The following is a 20,806-nucleotide window of genomic DNA, read 5'->3' as shown; positions in this document are numbered from 1 at the left end:
TGGGGGATGATGTGGACTCTTTCCTGGGACTGGAAATGTAGAGGGTGAACTATACTTCTCTCTGTAGTTTATATACATTGTGAAGGTTCTTAAGAAAGCTTACTGGAAATCTCCTTAAAGTCTATTTAATCTTTTTTTCCTAATTACAGTTGACATTCAATATTAGTTTCAGATTTATAGTATAGTGGTTAGACATTTATATAACTTATGAATTTTTTTTTTTCAAGTTCCCAACCATTAGTAACTGGAAGAGTGAACTCAGTTCCGAATGACTCCAAAGCTTGTGCTCTGAGCCAGTCTGGGAGGCAGCATGGGATTTAAAAGAACAATAATGAAGTGGACCCTGAATGCTAGAGTTACAGGTCTCCGTCCACAAATCAGCATGAAAAAAGCAACCAGATGAAACCGGTTTGGCTCAGTGGATAGAGCACCAGCCTGTGGACTGAAAGGTCCCAGGTTTGATTCCGGTCAAGGGCATGTTCCTTGGTTGCGGGCACATCCCCAGTAGGGGGTGTGCAAGAGGCAGCTGATTGATGATTCTCTCTCACCAATGTTTCTGACTCTCTATCCCTCTCTCTTTCTCTTTGTGAAAAATCTATATATATATATTATATATATATATATATATATATATATATATATATATATATATATATATATATATATTTTTTTTTTTTTTTTAAGCAACCACACTTTATTGTTTTATAACTCAACTTGATTCTTGACAAAGCTCTCATCTTGTGAGACAGGTAAAAACAAAAACTTGCTGAGATTCAGCCTCCCATTTTTGAGATTCTGCTACAATCTTTGGTATACTACATAGTAGTGGGAATGGCAGATCAGGTCCCATTTGAATCTCCTACTTGAAGGATAGTTTGCTGACCTCTGCTTAGTTCATCCGGGGTCAGCAGACCCTGGCCCTCCTCCACCAGGATCAATGTTGACTTCAGAGCCCACTTACCTTTGGAGTCATGTTTTCTCTTTATTTTTAGTTTCTGAGTGTTTCTCTTATTTTCTTTATTGATTAGAAAATAATGTATTTAATTATTAAGTTACATTTACTCTCAGAAAGTACATCAAAGTGGACTTTATAAAATATGGAAATGTAAAGAAATCACCGAAAGGACATTGCAATGATAGGTCATTAATATTTAGTATTTACTCAAAGAGAGTAAACTTTTAGTTTTTAGGAAAGAAAAAAATAATAAACCAACTCATATTGTTGGTTTTTAAAACTTTATAATAGTACTTGACAATTCAGTTATAATCATTTTGCTATCCTTAAATTACACTAGTCATTACAATATTGCATTATTGCCCATTTAATGTGATTTATGATTCCATGGTTCCCATTATGTTTATTGCTTCCAAGCTAATGATTAGTTTCCCAATAAATGAATGTTGTAATTTTACTTAGTATATTTAGATAGACCACAGAGTTCTATAAAACATTGTACTCAAAGTATAAAAATAGGTGCTTTAGGCACACTCTTTAATACTGTTTTTGTATCTTTTTTTTGGTACCTCAGCTAACTTCACATAAATAAACTCTATAACAACAAAAAGGAAAACAAGCAAGAAATTAACGTCTAGAAATTAGAAATACATTTTGCTGACAGTTTGCTTTTCATTAAAATATAGAAGATAACCTATTTGGTTATATTGCAGCCAGAAAAGTCAGAAAAAAACTCATAAAGGAATAGGAATAAAAATACCAATAATTATAATAAATATTTAAGTCAGTGATCATGATGGGCTGATTTAAATAGACTTATTGGTAGCCTGTGAACCCAAAGATCTCTTAGGAATTATAATAGTAAATGTTAACAATCTAAATGAAATTTACATTTGAAAAAATATGTATGTTTTGTTGCAAATTACTTATTGCCAAAAATATAGGTATAGGTAAGGCTTGTGAAATAGATTTTGAATTTTGTAAATACAAGTATATTTAGGAAACAGAGATAGTTAATGACGAAAATGCTTTCAAGTAGATAAAAAGTATAGGGATCTGCTCATTAACATCATAAATAAGTATGTGACTAAGACAACCCCATGTTTTAAAGCTCCTCTGGATCTTTAAATTTATTTCCTGTTTAAAATTTTTGCACAGTCTTTTAAATTTCTTTTTAAGGTGAAGAAAGTCCTTTCTGGCTTGGGGTATAAATAGTTTGGTTCAAGGAAGAAAGGAACCAGCAAATGGTTTCTGAACCTCCTAATGCCCTATGGTTGTGACAGGCCAAGCACATGTCCCTAAGAGCTGTTTCACATCCTGTTCCCTGCCTAATCTAGCCTTGTGGCTGCTACTTCTGTCACTGATGGCAGAACTCAGGGCTCGTAGCCCAGGGGCATTGGGAGGAAAAGATGGACCAGCAAAGGGAAGCAAGATGGGGAGTGGATTGAGGGGAACCATGCTGGGGAGAAGATGACACATCTCTCTCTGTTCACTGTGCTCCTACCCTGGGCAGAAAGTAGCTGAGATCTTTAGTTGAAACTGTATCTGCTTTGGGGAGAATAAAACCAATTCTACAACATTTTTTTAAAAAGGTCATAATGAAGGGGTCCTTGTATAATTTCTCATCTAAACTGGATACATTTGAGGGTGAGAGGAGATATTGTAAGTATTTAGAACATGAGGCAACAGGTGTAAGCCAGCACTGTCCTGGCACACCCACACATATTGTCACACCAGAAAGACAGACGTTGCTCAACCCTGAGTGGGAATGACATTCTTAGGCCTCTTAGCTCCTGTTAGCAGTTTTCTTTCTTTAAATGAGGTAGCTTTCTAGCAGCAATTTTGGGTGCTGTTACCCAAATATAGAGTGGTTTGGCATGGCACCAGGTTTGGGCAGGGTTGGGAGGGGGAAAACTAGTCACCTAGAGAATTACATTTTGTTGCAGTTAAAGGTGGTCTAATGGTTATACTAATGGATTGGTGGAGAAGTACAGCAATTTGAGAAGAGGCATTTTTACAGGTAAGAAAACAGACATCTACTCTCACTGCTGTTCCATTTCCTCCTAAGTAACACTGCCTGATTTTAATTCTCAGTAAGTTATTGATTACCAATATTTAGAAAGCCAATTCTAAAGTACTGGATGTTTCTTAATTATATTCTTGGGTATTTTGTTATTATTGCTTGGTTGGTTGATTCATTTAAAAATTTTTCTTTGAAAATTTATTCCTAAGAAGTAATAAAACCGAAAAATGAATATTGATACAGAAGGTATAATAGGTATTAAGGAATATCTAAAGGCCAAAAATGTAAACATCATGCAAAGGAAACCTTTGGTTCTACACCTGGTTTTCAAAATCCCATTTTTAAATATTCAGAAACTGTAGCAAGACTTGGTCTACATAAATTAATGTGGGCAAAGTAAATGCAAACATTTGATATGATAGACACATTGACACTTTCTATGAATATGTTCTAATAGAATTTGAAGCATCCTCTAGATTTTGCTAGAATGAAGTAACATTTCAGCAAAAAATAAAACCACATCTACTTACTTGAATAAAATCAGTCCTCAGGATGTAAACATCATGAATACATATGCTTTTCCTCAAGAAAGTAATGAGATGGGCTTCAAATAGTAACCTTCATGATATTTTTCTATTATTGTATGTTTAAGTCTTTACTCTTAACATAATTTAATCTGGAATAATGATTTTTCTCATAAAGAGATTCCTATATTTACAAATTGTTCATTTTGATTAAATTAAAATTCCTCTGGATGAAACCTTCCAATTTGCATGGGTTAGACATACAGAGTGCCCTTTCCATTCATTTTTTAAGATTTTAAAGAGAATTACAACTCTTGCTCTTGGAATTTGGAATGTTTTTTTTGAATTGAGTAGGAATTTGCCTGACCCCCCTATGTAATTACTGTCATTGAGTATAACAGCTGATCTGTGGGGGAGTGTAATTTGGACCTACACATTGCTTAAGGAAAACTTTTTCACTTTCTCCTTTTTAGAATTAGTTTGACCCAAGAATTAGTTTGTAGCAAATATGCATCATATTCAAATTCATGCATTATATTCAAATTCATATTTTCATAAGATGAATATATGTAAAAATATGATGTGGCTATTTGGTTTTAATTTAGACAAATTTTTCTTATATTTTTCTATTTAACAAAAGTGAAATAGGGGGAAAAATAAGCAGTTCCCAAACTTAGTTGCATAATTGGAATCACCTTATCTTTAAAAAAATACTGATGTCAAAATTACCGACCCCATGACATTCCGATGTAATTGGTATGAGGTGTGATCTTGGCTTTGAAAGTTCCTCCAGGTGTTCTCAATGTGTAAGCAAGTTTAGGAACCACTTTGTAGGGGGTCTGAGAAGCAAAATTCAAAGCTAAAAACAAAGCCCTTTCAACATTCCATCTGTAACATCGATGCTTTTGACATCAGGTTGGAGTTCATAGAACTGAAAGGTGACAAGGACTTTTGTTTTTGGAATTTATCTGATTTTGATTGGAACCTGGCCTGATTTTGAATCAGAATTCCAGTCAATAGTTGGCTTTTATTTTTTTTATTCCTTTGTACCTATGTTTTCTCTTGAGTCCTGTAGAATTTTACAAGGGCCAAGAGATTTTTAAAGATGGAAATTGTAGTACTGTTATGTCTTAAACCACTGATGAGACCTGAGAAGTAGTCATGGGTATTGGGTGGCTGGAAATAGATTATTTCTAATCGGAACAAAAAGCAATATTGTATAAGGATGGCAAACAAGTAGTGCCTTCTACTCCCCTCCATTCTGACTTTTGTAGCTTCCTCCTCCCCCATCAGATGTTCCTGGAGAAGAGGCCCTGGACTCCAGGGGCTTTTGGTAAATCACACCCTGGCTGAGTGTCTGGAGAACCAGCCTCTGATCAGCAGTGACCATGTAAGGTTTCCTGTGACGGCTCCAAGCCCACAGCACTCAACTCTGCCGAAGCTGTCGGTGCTTATTGGAAGCAAAAGGAAGAGAAGGTAGAGGATTTCCTGGCATATTTAATATAAGTGCCGGTGAGATGGTCCAAGGCTGAACCAAGCTACTTTAACTGTCTCTGAAGGCTGGTTGGTGGCCTGTGTATTGCAAAAAGGTCAAAGAAATAAGAAAAAGTAAATCTTTATTCCTCATTTTGTTTAAATGACTTTTCAGCCAATTTGCCAAATAGCTAAAAGTATCATAGGTGACTGACTATCAATGGGATTTCCTTTTTTTAAGCTATTGGAGAAGAGCAAAATAAGACGGAAATGAAAATAAATCAATACGGGCACATCAAATGTTTAAAATGAGAAAAAGTCATTTCAGGTTGGAAGGATTATTGTCTTGTGAGGATGCTTGGGAAAAGCAGGAGTTCTAGGGGCTAATGAGTTTAATACTCAATAGGCCTGGATTGCTTTAACCAGGTCTGCAATATATCACTTCGATTTCCAGGAAGTCCTGGGGATGGCAGGGGACAGGGAGATGCTGACCTACGACAGAGTGACTGGGCGGAATTTTCAGACTGCAAATGCTGACTCATCAAACCGTGGACATTTTCTTTCACAAGCCCCAGCCTGTGAACACGCTCCACTTAGCGGGCAGTGGCGAGCATGTTTTGAAAAGCTTCCTCCCACCTTCCCTCTGCCTCTTGTGACTTGAAGGATCACAAAAGCAGCTGCCAGCCAGGGTTAATATTCTGGAAGTTGGCTTGTCTCTCTGTGATTACTGACTGAAGGTCAGTTAAAAGCTCTCTCTCCACTCCATCAGCGTTTGTAAATGAACCCCCAAGACAATCCGCAACCTTGCAAGAGCCACCTGGGCGCAGTGGCTCCTTAACATTTGGTTGAATTGGGAATAATGTTCTCCTATGGCGATTCTACAGCTAGTAGCAACCATCATCTCAGGAACGGCCTCACGTGAGGAAAAGCATTACATGTGATCATTAGGGGACTGAGAGGTTTATTTCTTCTCTATAGAGTTTTGTGTCTTATTATTAAAATAAAATAAAAAAGATATCTTCAGAAGGCTCCGTATGCATCCCCCCGGGCGGTCACTGCGAAAGTGGGGTAGACCTCATACGTTGTATATGCGGCCAAGTCTTGTCCGAGGGTCACTGCTTGCTTGAGCTGGGCTGCGGACACGGGTGCAGTGGCACTGGGGACAGCATATCCTGGAGGAGGAGGCAGAGAAAACGGGCGTGAAAGAGGTTCCTGTTGGCTTCCCTTTGGCTTATGGTCTTCCTTTGGGAATATGTGCATATTCTCAGCTGTGCATTCTACAATAAAAGGCGCTCTCAGGGGCCTCATCCTTTAGGGGGCAGCATTCCTCCAAGTGAGGTGGAGCACCTGTGGCAGAATCACTCCACTGAGGGAATTAGAAACCCTGGGGATAGAGTCCATAAAACAAACTTAATAGGATGATGCTGAGGGGATGAGAGTGTGGGATTCAGAGCTTTCTCCGAGGGTCTCAGAATTAGTGAAGGAGGCAGGGATGGGGGAATGGGGCTCTGTAGGTCTGCTTCTTGCTGCCTCTCCCCACCTTCCCACCTTAATGAAACGATAGGCATTGCTTTCACCTGAGAAGTACATGTAGGGAGTGGGTAGACTACTAGGATACATATTTACAGTTTTAGCATGTTTTTATATATGGCACCATGAAAGCAAATACTAAGTAGCCTTCCCACAATTAGACCTTACCTTGAAGGGCAAATAGCATCTTCTCCCACTACCACCAAGATACTTTGGGTATATTTGGATGCCTCACTCCCACCCCCAACCAAGTTTTGAATGATAAGGAAATCATTATGTGCTGTCATCTTAGTATTATGGTTTTACATATTATTGATTTCAAAGAGGAAGAGAGACAGAAAGAGAGATAGAAAGATCAATAATGAGAGAGAATAATTTATTGGTTGCCTCCTGTGCATCCCCTCTTGGAGATTGAGCCCACACCCCAGGCATGTGCCCTTGACTGGAATCGAACCTGGGACCTTTCAGTCCATCGGCCAATGCTCTATCCACTTAGCCAAACCAACTAGGGCTTAGAATTATGTTTAGTTGCTTAGTAATCACTTTTGAAGAAGAGAGCATAGCAGCTCTTATCTTAAAGCAATATTAACCCGTTAGTGTGTTAGACCAAAACTGGGTATTTGAGATGATCCCAAAATTGTAAAAGATGATGAGAAAAAGGAAAAAGTAATTAAGCAATAAACAGTGATCTGAGAACAAAACAAAACAAAACAAAAACCATCCACAAAAGCCCATTTGTTTTATGTGCTGTGGAAGTCTGCTCAACCCCAAAGACATTGATTTCTTTCAGTGGCTTCTCAGGAGGTGGTGGCTGGAAGCTGGCTGGACTATTTTTTTAAAAAGTTGAATCCACTCCTTGGCTCCTGCACTTTGAGCAGTAATGCTGACTAATGCACGAGCGAAGTTTGGTACATTTCCCAAGGATATGAGAAATGTGTTAACAATTACTTTCATGATTTTGGAAACAGAATACCTAAAGTAAGTAAGTAAGTAATGTATGCATATGTGTGTGTAGCCTAGATTTTTATCTTTAGGGATTTTGAATTTTCTTTTGCAATTTGGCTAATTTCTTAGGTGCAACAGTATTTGTGTTTTAAACAGATTCTTCCCTCGAAGGCTATTATTCTCTGCTTGATCCCGCTATAAAGTTGTGAGAGATTCTTAAATTCTCAAGTATTCCCAAGACACAGTCATGCCCTACATTTTTTGCTTCTTGTAGGGGCAAATAAGTATGGGTAAGATACAGTTTTCTTGGGAAAAAGAAAATCCTGTCCAATGTGAAAGCAAACTTTAAAGTTCTCCTGACATTGGCTCATTTATTTTTATAGCATGTTTGTTAGGGGTTGTTGGGATACAGTTTTCTGCAAGACAGAAAGGGGTTCAACTTCCTTTAAGAACTGAGAAGTCCTGGCCATGTCCCCAGTGCACTTGTTTGTGGAATGCAATTTCGGGGTTAGTGGCCCTAGTACAGCCCAGGGGAGACCATGCTCTGTGCGGTTGAAGCTGGGCTGGGGTCACATTCATGTGTGAAGCATCAGTTTCAGCCTCACCTGCCAGAGTGGAGTATCTATTCAGAATTTTTTGGAAATAAAAATAAATGAGATTTGGCCCAAGGATATGGATTTGAGGGGTATAGAGTTTTTATACCTTCATATAAGCAATATATGGATTCATCAATCAATAGGAATCCATATTTCCAGGTCTAGTCAGAACTATCTGATTTGGGTTTATGGGGGTATCTGGATACAATGACAAGTCAGAATGAAAAATTTTAAAAGAAAATAAACTTTTATTACTTAAAAAAAAAAAAAAGAAAGAATAGAGTTACTTAAACTGAATGCTGAGAAAATATTTCCAAAAGAAATTTGGTCCCCTCTCTAGAAGATTCATTTTTAAAATTTTCAGCATTTATTGTATATAATAAATTCAGAAAAGTCTTTAAATGTGACCCTGAAGGCCTGTTGATCTACAGATAGACTTTAAGCAATCAGCATCTGCCCCGGACAAAAGAACAGACAAAATGAGGCCTGATTATGTACATATTGAAAGACTCTCTCTCACCCCCCACAGTTTTTTTACTTAAAATAATTTAAGAAAAATGTAATCTACACAGCTCTTTTATAAATCAAAGTAATAAAAGTAAAATCAAAGATTGGATTTGGGGAGAGAGTGCAAGGATTGCTTAAAAGCTGATTGACCTTGGCCCACTGACTTAATCTTTCCAGGACTCAGGTTCTTCATCTATACAACAGGCATTATGCTAGAACCTAGTTCCATGGCGCTGTGAGCATTACTGAGAGAACCTAAAGTACGCCGGGGATTTAGGTGAGTGCCTGGCACATGGTAAGAGCTCAGATATACATCAGCTGTTAAGAGGTAGTTCTTATTGAAAGTAAAAACCAAACCAAAGCAAATCAGATGCAGAGAGACTAGATCATTCAAGATCACTTGGCCTAGACACAACCCACTTCTGCTGCCCAACTCAATTCCCTTGCCTCGGACTTTAATGGTTCACTTATCTGGCAAATTCTTTTTTGTCACTGATGGTGTAAATCACATTTATTGTAGGTGGTGTTTACAAACAACTCTATGCATCCATGGTACCAAGAAGGCTTTGCAAGACACTCTCTGCAGGATGCCCTTTCTGGCCCAATATGTTCATACCTGGAAAAGCAGCAGCAGAAGCGGCAGCAGCTGCCGCAGTGGGAGCGCTGGCCCCTTCGATGGGAATGCCCAGGGTCTGCAGGGTGTACTCCGCTGCGTATGTCTTTGCTTCATCCACGTAGGCACTTAGCTTCGGAGGTGTGAAAGCGTGGCTGGAAAGCACAGGCAGGGTGAGCATTTTAAACTCATGCTACTGAGACAGGTAAACATCTAAAGCACTGTTAGCTTTTGAGGATGATAGAATGATAGAATTTTGTGAGGGTATTTTTCATTCTCTTTGCCATTAAAGCTTCTAAATAGATAGTATATACATGTAGACATATCTATGAATTGACCTAGAACATTGGTGGTTGATGTCATTCCTGGAGCATACTTGTAACTCATTAAATGGCTTTTCTAAGGTGCATGTGAAACATGATGGTTCCTAAAATAATGCAGAAATGCAGGCTCCAGGTAAAATTCAGAAGGTGATATCCACTAGCTGAGAGGTTGCATCATTGGTCCAAAATTTAAACCTCAGAGCACAATGTTATTTTGTTTAAAATGGCTATTTTATACGATTCAACCTAAATACTACACAGATCAAAGAATGGATTATACTTTTCATTTCTGTTAAATTTTACAGCTGCAATTTTCCATTGATTGATTTCACTACCAGGTCTTCATTGTCTTCACAAAATTCAGTGGTTTTGAGATGTCAGTCTTATGGTTGGCACATACATCCTAACTCTACATCTCAATGTTTCATTTAATGAAAAATGAGTAGGTAGAAGACTTGAATATTTATCTTATTGAAATAGTGATAAAATGCACTTAATTTGTAAGAGTCTCTTATTCTAAAATTGGTATTATTAGGAATTTGGAGAAGTTACCCACATGGCAGGATTTTGGCTGGCCAGAGCAGGAATGGTTATTTTGTACAAGAATAGTTGTCTTTGATCTTGTCCAATGGTAGAGTGCAGCTGATATACTGGCTGTCCCCAGTTATTTTTCTGACAAATTTCTTCTAATATCTACAAGAGTAAAAAGAAAAAAGGACTTTTCTTTCAAATGTCACATTTGCATTATTTCTCCAGTTTTCAGGTTTTTAATTCTGTCCTTCAGAGTTTAAGCTAATATAAAAAGATATAAAATGCCACATGGCTTAATGACTCACAAAATTTAACATGAACTCAATTTGAACTCTATTTAAAATGTTAGGTCTATTAATTCATAAAAACTATCTTCACACTACTTAGTCTAACATGTTTTTAGTTTAGTCCATTAGCTGTAACTTTTTACCAATAGTTTAATTTTATGATTTGTTTGATATATTTATCCCTATTAAAAAATTTGATATTCTAACACTGTGGCTGGATTTACTCATTTTTATCTTCAATCCTTCTGTTTCTTTAGAGAAAATAACGTAAGGATATAGTATATTCTTATTTGATGTTATTTATCTTAAAGTTTAACTTCACATTTTCATAAAAATATAATTTTTAAGTTTAATTGGTTAGTACTTATTGATGAGGATTGATAGTTGGGTGTTGACAGTTGCAATGTTTTTGGCAAAAGACCACTTCTGCTTATTTTTACAATAGTCTGGTTTATAGCAGCTTCCTGCATGTTTTTTTTTTTTTTCCTTTCTATCATTACTGCAAACTGAATCATGTCTAAAGACATATATTTTCTTCATCTTGAAGCCATTTTTTGGTGGTCCACAAGCCCTGATACTCCCAATAGTTGGTAGATTCAATAAACTATGCAAAATAGGGCATAGATCTGAAAAACAATAACACAAAAACAATAAGTCTTTGGGACAGAACAATGTCCCAGGAAGCCCCTATGGAGCTTATCTCATTTGTTCTAATTCAAGTCCAGCTGCAATAGCATGACCTTTTCCAGTTTATTCATTGCTCCTAGCTTTTTTTATTAACTTTTCTTATAATATCCTCAGTTTTGTAGCATCTCTTGTCATCTCCAAAGCATTCTCTGCAATTCCTGCACAATAGTGAATTGCTTTAACTGGCAGATATTCTGTAACAGTGCTATTGGAGGAGCAGCTCTAACTGCTGACTGCAGGTCAGCACGTGTCCCTCAGCTTTTCTTAGAAGTTCACAGCTCCACTATGGAGTTCTTAAGCTCCATCGTGAAGGTTGGGGTGACATGGTCTTCAGTTTCTAAGCCATAGTAGTAGAAATTCGGGGGGAAATTAATGAAAGAATTTTCATTAGCTGATAGAGATGGTTACTCACATCATAATAAAAAGCATGGCCTGTTTCTAGCCTGGGTTTGATATTAAAAGCAGAGATCATAGCTCATGCTATCGCAGCTCTCAGAACTGTTCTACAGAATTTCTGATGATCATTACTTTCTATTTTCTTAGAATATTTCTAGTTTTCCCAGTAGTTTAATTAGGTTTCTTATTTTGAGTTTTAACCCAAGGAAGATTGGGTTTGTGTTTTCTGAGGAAAGCTCTGAGTGCCAAACTCATGGCACTTACTGGATTTTTTTTTTTAAATAATGATCTGTGCACGTGTGAGTATCCTCTCACTGAATTGCCATATATTTTCCCCGTTTTATTGATATATAATTAACATACATCATAGTGTGAGTTTCAGGTGTACACATATTACTTTGACTTACATATATTATAAAAATGATTACCACAATAAGTTTAGTTAGCATCAATTATCTAATACAAATGCAATAAAAAGAAAAAGTAGGAAAAAGAAAAAAGTTATTTTCCTTGTGATGAGAATTCTTAGGATTTATTCTCTTAACAATCTGCATATATATTATACAATGGTATTAATTATAATCATTATATTGTACATCATATCCCTAGTACTTAGTTATTTTATAATTAAGAGTTTGTACCTTTTGACCACATTCTCCAATTTTCCAACCTCTACCATCCCACCCACCACTGTTAATCATAAACCTGATCCCTTTTTTTTTGGAGTTTCGATTTTTTTTTTTAAATGGACATATAAGTGAGGTCATACAGTATTTGTCTTTCTCTGTCTGATTTATTTCACTTAGCATACTCATGGACTATCCATGTTGACACAAATGGCAGGATTTCCTCATTTTAAAAAATATGTTGACCATTTGTATAGTTTCTTTGGAAAAATGTTCATGTTTTTGCCCATTTCTAAATTAGATTACTTTTTCTGTGCTACATAATTTTTGATGGTAAGGGATTGTGTTATATTCCATTTTCTATCACCAGAACTAACAAAATACGTGTTAAAAATGCCCAATAAATAGTTTTGCACAAATGATTGCTGTTTGCCACTCTGATAGGAGTTTTTGTTAGTTTTTAATTGTCTGGGTAAGGTTCACAGAAACCTTAGATGTAAAATTTTGTGTGTCTAAGAAAGCCAGCAATTCTACAAAAAAATACTCAAGCTTAACTTTTAGAAAACCAACTTTTCTACTTGATTGCAATCAAAAAGCTACTTCCATAAATTTGGAGCCTATGCCTTTGGGGTGAGAGTAGAAAATTTTCCTTTTGAATATACAAACTATAACTCTGAGCAACTACCAGGTAGATATTGGTTATTCAGCCCAAGTGTCTGTGCAGAATTATAGAGAGATCAACATGTACTACACAAGGAACAGTCTACTGGTTAACTTAGAACCAGTTTTGTGTTATTTTAACTGTGTTTATTATTCAGTTTCCATTTTAAAACAACTTTTATCACTTTTAATTTTCCAATAATAAAAAAATACAATCTCATGAAGAAGCCTGGAAAATTAGAACTGTGAAATGAAAGCAATAAAAACTCACTATAGTGCTACTGTGCAAATATAATCACAGTAGAAAACCTAATTTGGTATGACTGATGGTGCCTTATAGTTGATATGAGTAATGTCAACTTAGATGACATGGTTTTTTCTCTTAAACACAGTGTTTCTAAGAAAATATGTCCTAAATGGCCTATTCATTGACTGTCATGAATATTCTTCATTTGCTAACCAACCTGGCTTACATATAATTGCCATTTGTTTTGAACTAAGGTCTTAGCTTTATATTATCTTATTTAAAGTATTGGTTGATATTCTCAGTAGCTCTCAGGATCTTTGCATTTCAGTGGAAGATTATTTAAGGTACCAAATTTTATAATAATAATAATAAAAAAAGAAAATCTATAATGGAAGAACACTCAGTACTCTGACAAGACATTATGTTGACTGGTTACTCTATGTAAAGACAAACAAATAAACTCAAAAACACACAAGACAAAACAAAATAGTAACCTAAGTAGGGATCCAGTCAAGTCATCTGATGAAAGGAGAACAATGGATGTTAGCTCAACTTAAAGAGACTGTCTCTGGAATAACATCACATACCTGGGGAGCAATTTTAATTCCATGGGGTTTTAAGGTAACAGGGTTCATCGGGGTGAGTTCCATCCCAGGCAAAAGATCATAGAGTTTCTCTTCTTTCTTGTCTCCTTTGACCTGATATCCACGACCCAGGCCTGTGTATGCCAAATAGCCACGGCCGCCCAGGCCTCTCACTCCCGCAGCCCCTACAGGTACATTCATGTAAATTTCTAGGAATGTAAGAAGGCATTAAACTGAATCAAACCACCAGAAAATCACCCTGAATCTTACTGTAATGGAAAAGTTAGCCCAAGTCACATTGATTATTGCCCTGAAGATGGGTAGAAAACCCTAGGATTCTAATGTAATGAAACTCAACATAAGGTAGAGTTCACCAGAGGTGTCCTCTTTTTAAAAAAAAAATGATTTGTGGAAGAAAGCAATACTATCAAAGCTATTGATAATTACATAAGCAACTTTAAAATTTGGTACAGAGAAAAAATTTTCCATTTCTGTCTTCAGTTAACCTTTTATTGACTTTTCCCCCCCCTGTAGAATAATTAATATTGGGAAGGTATTTTTTTAAACATCCCAGCATAATATAACCACATACAGTAGTCATATCAGTCTTTCATTTTATCATTGAGCAATAAGTCAGAAATGAATTCTAGTTTTCCCAAGAAGGCCATCCTAAAGACCTGTTGGAAAACCACATTGAAAGCATGTTTAAATTAACCATTTTCAATTTTAAGTTCTGTCCATGTGAGGCTGAAATTTCTATTGAGTTTCATTAATAGATTCCTTTTGATTTTTTTGTTTTCCACATTGCTACTTTGATTTCCTATTGGTGGCATAAAGATACAAATGTTAAATTGATTACCCTTCATCCATGAAATATCATTCATTGATTTTTTTGTTTTGTTATAAATGTGTTTTTTCCCCCTTGGAGTGTGCCCATAAACTGCCAACAATGTTTTCACTTACATTACAACTGGTTGACAACTTATGTTTAATGTATGGCTTGTTTTATGATGTGATTTTAGATTATAAATGCATAGTGTTTTAATTATGTGACAAGTTACATATGACTGCAATATGGTGATTCAATGATAAGAGAGACATGAACAACTGTGGACCTGGGATTTAGTTTGTGCAAATGTTATGGGTCCCATGGAAAGACTCATTTGTACTATGCTATGACCAAGTTTTCTCAACCAGTTGTAATGTGAAATAAGATTCCTATGGAAGGATAACTATTGATAAAATATTTGATTTAAATTTTTTTTTTTGAGTTCTTTTCTCTCAGTGGACTCATCCAGTTTGTCTAAGGCTATTGCAATACAAATCGTTTGAAATCATGGAGTTATTCTAAGGCAAGAGCTGATTAGTATTACCTCTAACAGAGGGGGCTCGGATAATGGCCCTGTTGCCAAAATGTCCTTTGGTGGCTGGGAAATGAAGGCTAGGAATCGTATAGGCCTGCGGGGCGTAGAAGACAGGAGCTCCGAGGTAGGCTGTGGTAGGATCATAAACATGGCCCAAAGAATAGGTATACTCTCCTTGCAGCATGGTGCCCCTTCCACCTGTGCCTCGGGTATACCTGACATAGCTGTCCTTGTCCACTGGTTTGGCTAGGGTCACTTCAATGGGGGAGCCATCCAGCACCTGGTATAGAGAGCAAGGAAAAAGCAACAAGTAACATATGAATACAACCACGGGAGGCTGAGCCCTCGTAATGGCTCTCTTTCTGTATTAGCCTATTTGCTGCTATGCGTACTGGCTGTTTTAATTATATGTACTTGTCTCTATAGGTTGATGGCATGTGTCATTTAAATTGTTCCCTGAATAGTTTGTTGTAAGTTTCCCATAAGCTGTCAACCGGTTTTTACAGTGACAAATTGGCCACCATCCATGTACATATTGGTAATAAATTTATTGTCTGAATACAGTCACTGAGACAGAATTACGTAATATTTTTAATGTGATGTATATGTTTTAAATTACATGTTTATGTAATTATGTAATTCTAAGACAGTTTAGGTTAGTTATGGAGATTAAAATCTCTAATACCTAGCTGAGTACAATGAAGATGAAAGAAAACCAAGAAAGAGTTCTTATAAATTATTAACTTTTTGGTTATGGGTAGCCCAGTTGGGCCTTTCTGGCTGCTAGCCAACTAAAGGTCTTGCTCCTTAGAGTTGCTACACAATAAGGGCATTTTCATTGGGAAGAAGGAGAGACCTAAAAGGTGAGGCACTACCCAAGGAAGAGGCATCTGAGGCCATTACCTTGTTGCCCACATGTACTTCGTCGGGAAGCAACCCTTTGGCCTGCTGAACAGTTGGTAACTAATGAATGGAGTTGGTGGATAGTGCTGAGGTTTCTCAAGTCCAGCACTCTTAAAAATTTGTCAAGAATTAATTGAATTGGTTCTAGTCTGACACAAATTTTTAAAAAAATATTTATTATTGATTTTTTTACAGGGAGGGAGGAAGAGGGATAGATAGAAACATCAATGAGAGAGAAACATCAATCAGCTGCCTCCTGCACACCCCCATTGGGAATGTGCCCGCAACCAAGGCACATGCCCTTGACCAGAATCGAACCTGGGACCCTTCAGTCTGCAGGCTGATACTCTATTCACTGAGCCAAACCGGTTAGGGCTGACACAATTTTTTTTGCATTGAAAATAGCTGAAGATAATAGCTGAAGATAATGGCTGAACATAATAGAAGTGTTTAGATCTAGATGAGTGACTCACTTCTGTGTAGCACAGTCATAGACAGAGACCAGGATGGCTCTCAACAAATACTTGATAGAGTAATGTATTCCTTATCAAAGCAACAAGGAGTTATGAGAAAGCTTTTGTGGTTTCATTCTCATAATATGATGGGCTCCTATTTTATATAAATGAAAAGAAATGACATGAAATGTTCCTGCAGAAATTCCCTTCCACAGTAGCAATCATCCACCCTTATTATCTGATGTCGTGAGAATTCAGTGGTTCCTGGGTCATTGAAGTCTGCTAGATAGAGTTCGTGATTCATCCTGACTATTTTGTTCAGTCTCTGGGGCAACTTATCCCTGTTTCTATGGATCTACCTTACTTCCTAGTAGCAGGAGCCGGTGTCAAATGAAACACACACAGAGAGAATCCAGCTGATATTCAATTGTTACATTGTCATTCATGTGAATAGAAGAAATGGAATAATGAAGGAATGAGGTAAACTTGGATTATATCATCAGTCTTTTCTTAAAGATGAGAGACCCCAATAGGTCTCTGCTTATAGGCACTTTCATATCAAGAGACCTTTGTAATAGAATGCTTACACACTGCAAAGTCAGATTTCTTATTGTGATAGATTTTGTTTTGCATTCCTCTACCACCCAACAGTGTTTTAAACTCAACATTGTATTTTAGTTATTTGGTTTAGACATTTGAAGAGCTAAGACAATATCTCATTAATCTTTATATCCCAAGCTCAGCAAAATTTTTTGTATATTATAAACATCCATAAATATTTATAGAATAAATGAATGATCACATCCAAAGCTCAATTCATCATGTTTCTCTTTAAATAGGCTCTCCTGTCTGGCTTCCCTAACAGTATTATTCTGGTTTTCCATAATGAAAACCTGTATTGCCTCATACTTCTTTCTTACTGCTATATCCAATCAGTCCCTGAGTCCTTGAAATTCATCCCCCTTAGTCCTATATAGAGCTCTCTTCTACACCTCATTCCCACCCTAGTTCAAGTCCTGTTTCTTTACATTTGGATGACTAATAACTTTTTAACTACTTGCAATTATATCTCTCTTACTATTCTATGAAATTTCAATTATTAGTAGGTTCATTTCCCTAAATTGTAAATATGACAATTACTCCACTGCACAAAATATTCAAAGCCTCACCTTGCTGAACGAATTAAATATAAATATTCATATGCATACTCAAAAGCTTTCATAGTTCTTAGAAAAACTTATTTTTGATATTCTCATACCACATTATAGTGAAATATAATTATAATATTTAGTGTATATTTAATAATAATATTGAATATCTATTTAACTATATAATATATGTATCCACTTCTATGAAAATATCTACCTATAAATATATATAGCTTTAAAAAACTGGGAAAAGTTTGAATATATTTTCATTGCAATTATTCCAATGCTTTTAATTATTTATCAATTAATTACAACTTAGCAGTTAGTTTAATGATCATATAATAAATAATAATAAATTAGCACTTAATTCAGAATATCCCTTTTCAGCAATCATTTGTATACTTAGGAATGTTTTCAAATGGAAAAAAACTAACCTGCAAATTGTTTTAAATAATCATTTTATGATATTAAATGTAATAACCAATGATGATAAAATAATGTTTTGCTACATAGACATGTATTAAATATGCATTAATTTTTGCTTTCCAGTTTTCTTTTTGTATTTTAAAGTCAGTACTTTTCCTCGCAGTACTCAAACATTTTTGTAGGTCCTGCAGAAGCTCCTATGCCCGGGCCCCACTGTATCTGAAGGGCCTACTCCCCAGTGGTCTCCAGCCTCTTTGCCCTGGGGTGGGGGTGATCTACTTGGGGTCCTCTTCAGGGCTCCTGGGCCTTCAGGATTATGATTGGGTTTGGCCCATAGGGAGTCCTGGCAGTGAGTTCTGGCTATTTCTCCCTTTGCTCCCTCTCTGAGAGATTAGCTAAGCCTGGATGTGTTTCTTGACCAACCATCACTACTTCTCTCAGAGACCTGCTCTACATAATCCTCTCTGCTTTAGTTTCCTGTTACTTCTCCAGCCCTTGTGCCTTTGACTTAAGGAATGCCAGGAGCTCTAGGTTTTTGCACTATCTCTTGATTCTCTGACTCTGCACTCGCACCTTTGTAATAAGTCCCTTTGCCATCTGTGTCCTTTTAGGATTGACTGATGCGAAGCCCAACAGGTAAAATAGCCTGATGTATTATGTTCTCACCAAATTGCTCTGCTTTTACTGTTCTCAAATCTTAGCTAGCTCTTTTTAAATTCTGTGTCTCTGTCTAAAACCGCCTCTCCTTTTCCATGTTTTTGTTTTTGTTTTCTCTTTTAAAATTCTGATCAATTTTCATGGCTCCTCTTTGTCTCTTCTCATATCCATGAAGATTTTCTGGTTCTTTATGAACCACTCATCCTTTTTGTGAATGCCTTTGTAAAAGTGTTTGTGACTTGTTTTATTCTTCTGGCAGACTGTTAGCTCTTTGATAAACATCTTTGGTTTGACATTTTTTGTATCCCAGACTTTATTTAGCATGATAATTGGCCTATGGAAGCTTTTGAATGTGTATTGGATTGAAGTAAATATATTGGTTTCTACATGTAAATCAAAAATAAGGATAAAGCCGAGACCGGTTTGGCTCAGCTGTAGAGCGTCCGTCTGCAGACTGAAGGGTCCCAGGTTCGATTCCGGTCAAGGGCATGTACATTGGTTGCGGGCACAGCCCCGGTAGGGGGTGTGCAAGAGGCAGCTGGTCGATGTTTCTCTCTCATCGATGTTTCTAGCTCTCTATCTCTCTCCCTTCCTCTCTGTAAGAAAATCAATAAAATATATTTAAAAAAAAATAAGGATAAAGAAGTTAGTTTTTCCCCAGATCTTATTCTTGGCAAGGTGAAGTAGTTCCAAGCTTTCCAGAGTTGGAAGATCAAATGTTAAGGGCAGAATAACAGCTAGCTTGGCATTTTTCCCCTGATCACCAGTCCCCAGAATACTGCACTACAAAGGTGATAATCTCTTTAAAGTAATGAGTGAAAATTGGAATGGGTGAAAAACACCTTGAAATTATCTACCCCAATATCCTCTTTCTAAGGAAATTGAGTGCCAGCAACTTGTCCAAGTCAGCCAAAATTAGAGATAGAGTTGGACATGCCAGTGACATGTTTATCATACTTCCCATCACTTTCTTTCTTTTTTTCTTTTTCCATCTTAAATGAACAGAGGCAGCCGTGTCGGTGTTGGAGAAAGCCTGAGTGAGGTAGACTTGCAGTATTGTTCTTTGGAATAAAATTTCCGCACCAAACTTTGATGGAATCCGTACACATTTTTTCTTTGTCTACATTACCTTCCCATTTAAAGCTTTCATGGCCTCCATTGCATCTTCTCGGTTACTAAAGTGCACGAAAGCATAGTCTCGGATTTTCTTCACCCGCTCCACAGCACCTATAAACAGAGTGAAAGTATCATCATTAACCTGTTGGTCAAGAATATTGTTGGTTGCCCAGTTTTAAAAATTAACTTTTGCCTAGAGTGATGCTAAGATGGAAGCTTGTTTAACATTAACTTGTTTGCAGTTTAGCTTGCTGCTATCCTGTTAGCTACTAGTATATTCACTTGGGTGTAGCTTCAGAGACCATGTTTTCTTTTCCTATCCTTAGTTTCTAAAGACAATATAGGATGGGTCCCTATGCCAGGGAGAACCAGAAGAGGCCATAGGTCCTCCTTTCTTCCTCTGCTATCAAAGTTCAATTATCCTCTTAGATCCAAAGTCACAAAGCAATCAGAGTTTCTGCTCTACCATGTGGCTTAATTGTAATAAACTGTCTTCCTTTGAGATAGTGCTATAATGTAAGGATATTTTTAAAACATTGCAGTCCTCTCTTCTCCCCTTGGAACTCAACCCTTGACTTCTTATGACAATGGTTGTACAGAGCAAGGTTGTCTTGTCAAGCTGAAAAAATAAATAAAGGTAGCTGAAACCATGAAGCATGGGATGTGTAATTAACTGAATTCCCACATGGTCTTTTTGTTCCTTCAGTGTCAGATGGGCTAATTCTTGTGACTTTACCCCATGGCTTGTCTTAGTCATTGAGAAATAAGAGGTGGGCTATGAGGGTCTTTACCCTTCTCGTCTTTGATTCATTTATTCATCAGTCCCATCCTCCATCCAGATTTTCCTGGACTGTTATCACTCTGAGGGCAGTATATGCTTCAGGGGCCTCTTTGGGTAGTCATCACACAATTCCTCACAGTGCCTTGTGCTGCTCAGTAAATAGACATGGAATGAGCCCATATTATCAGTCAATTCACTCTCCAACTTCTATCATCCCCGTTATCTGGGTGGCATTTCAGATAATAATGATTAAGGTGTCCTAAAATTCATCTTATAGATGTTGAAATCAGCTTGCATTTTTGAGCAATAATGTCCACCCACACCTGATTTTGCAAATGTTGATATATGAGAATTTAGTCTCATAAAACAGACAAATGAGAAAGTGAGAGTTTGTTATAATAAAAGCTGTTTTTCTCTATAATAAGTATTCACCACAAGGCTACTTTATT

At 36.8% G+C, this 20,806-nt stretch overlaps 1 protein-coding gene across 4 annotated transcripts in view; it reads right to left on the bottom strand.

The window, feature by feature from the left end:
* Positions 1-1,222: 1,222 nt before the first annotated feature.
* The window catches only part of A1CF (APOBEC1 complementation factor), a 71,814-nt gene continuing 52,230 nt past the window's right edge, over positions 1,223-20,806 (bottom strand). For 3 of the 4 annotated variants that reach the window (XM_036438448.2, XM_045581874.1, XM_036438452.2), the window contains 6 exons: positions 19,590-19,687; positions 14,881-15,151; positions 13,511-13,716; positions 10,046-10,182; positions 9,170-9,321; positions 1,223-6,147 (listed from right to left, as the gene is read on the bottom strand). In XM_036438448.2, coding sequence (XP_036294341.1) covers positions 5,996-6,147; positions 9,170-9,321; positions 10,046-10,182; positions 13,511-13,716; positions 14,881-15,151; positions 19,590-19,687 — 1,016 coding nt within the window. In that variant the 3' untranslated portion in view covers positions 1,223-5,995. The remainder of the gene's footprint in view (positions 6,148-9,169; positions 9,322-10,045; positions 10,183-13,510; positions 13,717-14,880; positions 15,152-19,589; positions 19,688-20,806) is intronic. The other variant, XM_036438451.2, reaches the window with a different exon arrangement.

Source organism: Pipistrellus kuhlii, unplaced genomic scaffold, assembly GCF_014108245.1.
Source record: "Pipistrellus kuhlii isolate mPipKuh1 unplaced genomic scaffold, mPipKuh1.p scaffold_m20_p_15, whole genome shotgun sequence".
Lineage (NCBI taxonomy): Eukaryota > Metazoa > Chordata > Mammalia > Chiroptera > Vespertilionidae > Pipistrellus > Pipistrellus kuhlii.
This window is presented reverse-complemented; position numbering and strand designations above follow the sequence as displayed.